This window comes from Nestor notabilis, unplaced genomic scaffold, assembly GCF_000696875.1.
Source record: "Nestor notabilis isolate BGI_N333 unplaced genomic scaffold, ASM69687v1 scaffold26367, whole genome shotgun sequence".
Taxonomy (NCBI): Eukaryota; Metazoa; Chordata; class Aves; order Psittaciformes; family Psittacidae; genus Nestor; species Nestor notabilis.
The window spans coordinates 6,256-10,091 of record NW_009935553.1 but is presented as its reverse complement, the minus strand read 5'-3'; the positions used below and the strand labels follow the sequence as shown (position 1 = coordinate 10,091).

At 40.3% G+C, this 3,836-nt stretch overlaps 1 protein-coding gene across 1 annotated transcript in view; it reads right to left on the bottom strand.

Annotated features, from left to right (window-relative positions):
* Nucleotides 1-623: 623 nt before the first annotated feature.
* Nucleotides 624-3,836, bottom strand: part of FLVCR1 (feline leukemia virus subgroup C cellular receptor 1) — a gene marked incomplete at its 5' end in the record, with an annotated part of 9,462 nt that continues 6,249 nt past the window's right edge. Inside the window, 4 exons of the mRNA XM_010017904.1 lie at nt 624-686; nt 2,065-2,132; nt 2,831-2,942; nt 3,151-3,256. Coding sequence (XP_010016206.1) covers nt 624-686; nt 2,065-2,132; nt 2,831-2,942; nt 3,151-3,256 — 349 coding nt within the window. The remainder of the gene's footprint in view (nt 687-2,064; nt 2,133-2,830; nt 2,943-3,150; nt 3,257-3,836) is intronic.

The following is a 3,836-nucleotide window of genomic DNA, read 5'->3' as shown; positions in this document are numbered from 1 at the left end:
TAGTGGGAGACTCTCTAAATCTCCCTGGAAATGTTACAATGACTCTGTAAGATAGTGTTTTCTTTTATCTGCCTTCTGATACCTATCAAGAAGTTTCAAGGCAAAAGAAATGTCAGTATGAAGCACACATCTGCAGTCATCTCTTGTTTTCACTATTGTGCTATAGACAGTTTCCCAGAAGGAACCATTGGCTTATATTAAAAATAGATACATTTTAAAAAAGGAAGCTGTGAACATCCTGCCCTGACTTTTCAAACACACCAGCCAAGACTGACCAGAAAGAGATCAGATACTTCTGCTCATGAGGACAGTACTTCACAATTCCAGATGTTCTCAAGCACGCATCCTGAACATGCGTGTCTCCTGTCGCCTGGGGAGTTCTCACACAGTTCTCTACTAATGAAACTGCAAAACTTGAAAACTGTTAAAATAAATACTCCATACAAAAGTGAATTGTTTTTTTCATGGGCAAAATGAACTAAGCATCTTCCTAGTTTCTATCACACAACTATCACCAGTATCACCACATTTTACTACTCATACAAACAAATCCAGTGATTACAGTAATTAACATTGTTCAGTAGCCAAACTTGTGCATTTCTAAAGTCACCTTCTTTCAGCTTTTATAAAGCTGACTGAACTTTTAATGCAGTGTTTTCAGGTTCTACAGGACTCTCAACTGGTACCTGGAGAGGAAGGGAAAAAAAGAAAGAAAAAAGCTGAAATTAAGCTGTTATTCAGCAGAAGCTATTCCCAACCTCCGTATTCCCGGGTAACTATACTATTGGATCTAACATATTATGTAGTTAATTAACCAAATTGGGCATTTAGAGAAAGCCCCACTGTACCGTCTCTCTATAATGGAATAACACCCAAACCAAAACACCAACCCCAAAAACAAAACCACAGAATTGAGTTTCTTAGTATAACTCTGAACTATACATTTAATGCATACAGGTATTTATCACATGGAGATTAACTTTCAGGTTTTTTCTCCATCAAACACAGTAGAATCTTGATGATCAAGATTTGATAGCAAAATGCTATTGTATTTTAACAACATAGGAAGCTCTTGATTATTTATGGTGACCTCAGGGTAAGGACTCCAGGCTTTTGTTATATCCTGGCTAATATAAATGAAGCTGTGGGGGCCAATCTAGGCTAATTCACAAGGTGATAACAGAAACCAGGCAAGTCATGGACCACTGCCTACAGTCAGCATGTACAACCCCAACACAGCCCCGACCCAGGCTGGTAAAGCCACAGGCTGCCACACTGTGCACACACAGCTGCACAGGCTTCAGGTTCAAGTTAGCTCATAGAGCACCAGCTTGGAAGTTTCTGAACCTTAGGCAGATACTAACAGTGTGCGCCTGATCGAAGATGATCAAAAGCTGCAATATATGCAAGACACCTACACGTGACAGAGGATCTTGCAGTATGTGACTCCAAAGAGCTGTTTCGTTATCGATCCAAATGACCAAAAAACCCACAAAGTTTCCGCTGCCAACCTTACTCCTACTAGTAACTGTGATCATCTGAACAACCTGCTCACACATGGGATTGGGACCTCCTGAACAGCAGGTAGTGTTGTGCTCACCCTTCACTTAACTTGAGAGGGTGCTCAGCAGAACAGACCCAGCTCTTCAGCAGCACAATACAGAACCCACAGCGTGACTTCTGTTCATCAGACACTGACTTCACTTAAAGGGAGTGCAGGTATTTTAAATAAAATACGTAGTCTATAGCACAGACTCCTAACCCAACACACAAAAAGGCTTCACAGTTTACAATGCTAGTTGCAAACATGAAAAAGCAAGATTCAAGCACTAAAATCAGGAAAATCTTGAGAGCAGAAGGTCTTTTAGTTTTTTTCATGAGAGCTAAGGGAAGAAACAGATATCCGAGGGAATCATCCCATGTGGCTCTGTTGCTCCAAATGAGATGGAAACAGTCATATTATAAGATTTTGCAATTCTTCTTTGGCTGCTAATATTATTATGCCGACAGAAGCCAAGCATTCAAGTATGGTAATACAATCAGGGTAGAAGAGTCACCACTTACAGCTTTAACGTCCAAATTCATAATCCCTGAATTCACATTGTGTCTTCGCAAATCTGATTTTATTAAGGCTGAAACAAAGAAATGAAGAGAAAGCTGGTTCACAACTTTGCAATGACATGCATTTCAAGCAAAACATTTGTACAGTGCAAGTACAAAAAAGCTGCTTTCAGCACATACTCAAAATACCCCTATTTGCTCTGTTGCATTTGGAACTTCCTGACAATTTGAACTTGCTCCTCACAAGGCACATGCAGAAAATGACAATAAAAGCTTTTAAACCATGAGCACTTAAAGCAAAGCTGCATGGTTTTTGCACGCTCAGCACATTTCTAGGTACCAACATGTGTAAGTCACTGGTACGGTTCAGGAATTCATCAGCAGTTTCCTGCATTTGGAAAACTGCAAAATGCCTCCATATATGTATTTGTTTACATGTACTAACCTACTCTGGAGATAGACATCTGCCTCAAATCCAAGACATGACTCCAGAAATGGGTGATAGATGCCTGTCCATGCATTAGCAATACCACCCTTAAAACAAAAGGTGTGTGCACAGCAAGTATTTGAAGTGAAAACCAGAGCAAACAAAAAAAGAAACACCAAACTACCAAACCCTGCAGTTTTAACTTCTGTCAGCCCAGACAGGAAACCACACACTTCAGTCCTAGATGTCTGAGACATAACTACCCAGAAATTCGCTATGTCAAAAAAGCCTCCACATTTTCACATGAAAGAGAAATCATTACTTACATTTACGATTAATTACCTGTTAAGATAATGCCCACAAAGATCCAAGCACAAAGAAAGAGGTTTCCTGCACGCGGATTGTAGTCTGTTGTGAGTTTTCCTTGAACAAGTGTGAAGACAATTCCAAATATCTATAAACAAAGAAGTCGCTTCATCAGGATCACACAGAAAAGAGCCATCTCTTTTCCTTGCAAAGTTTTAGGTTACATCTTACAGAAACCAAGCTGACTACAGAAACACAAAAGAGACTTAGAAGCCAAGCCTAAGAAAGCTGCCTTAAATTAAAGCTGAGTGGCCTTCCTGAACATTATTTTACTTGAAGAAATAAAATGATACAACCTGTGCTGATGCATTAAGGAGACCTGAGGAAGTGCCTTCAGACTCTGGGTATGTAATTTCCACAGCAAATTCAAACCCAAGTGGGAGATAGCCAGTCATGAAGAACCTATTGAAGAGGAGAGCAAGAGGATGGCTTTAATCTACAGCTAAGGAAGTCAGACACAAACACAGGGTATTACGAATCAGCTGGTATCCCAAACAATCTGTTTTCAAGATCTAACATGAATTCAATACTTGCTTTGCTGGCTTCATTCCCCCAGTTTCATCCAACAATTTTAGACATACATCTCTCTTTTTAGGACAAAGATGTTTTAACCTATTTGTCCTGCTCCACATAACCACCTGCACTCCACAACCTTCTCTGACCCATCCACGAGCCACTCCATAATTGAAGCCAACTGATTTCACATGAAAGTCATACACGAACATCTTTTTATCAGGCCAAATATGGATGCTGGAGGATAAAAGGGACCATGAGTATGAGGTGAAGCTGGACACTAGAATGTCTGCTAGAACCTGCTGAGAAAGAAGCTGAGGGGACTCACAGGTGACAGGCTTAAGGCAGTTGAGGTTTCTAAAGTCTGACTGGTTTTTAAAATAAAAATCTCAAGACATTTCTGGCTCTATCTTGACTGTTGTGCCTGGACACAGCAGTATTCCCTCAGCACCCTCTGGAGCTTTTAGAT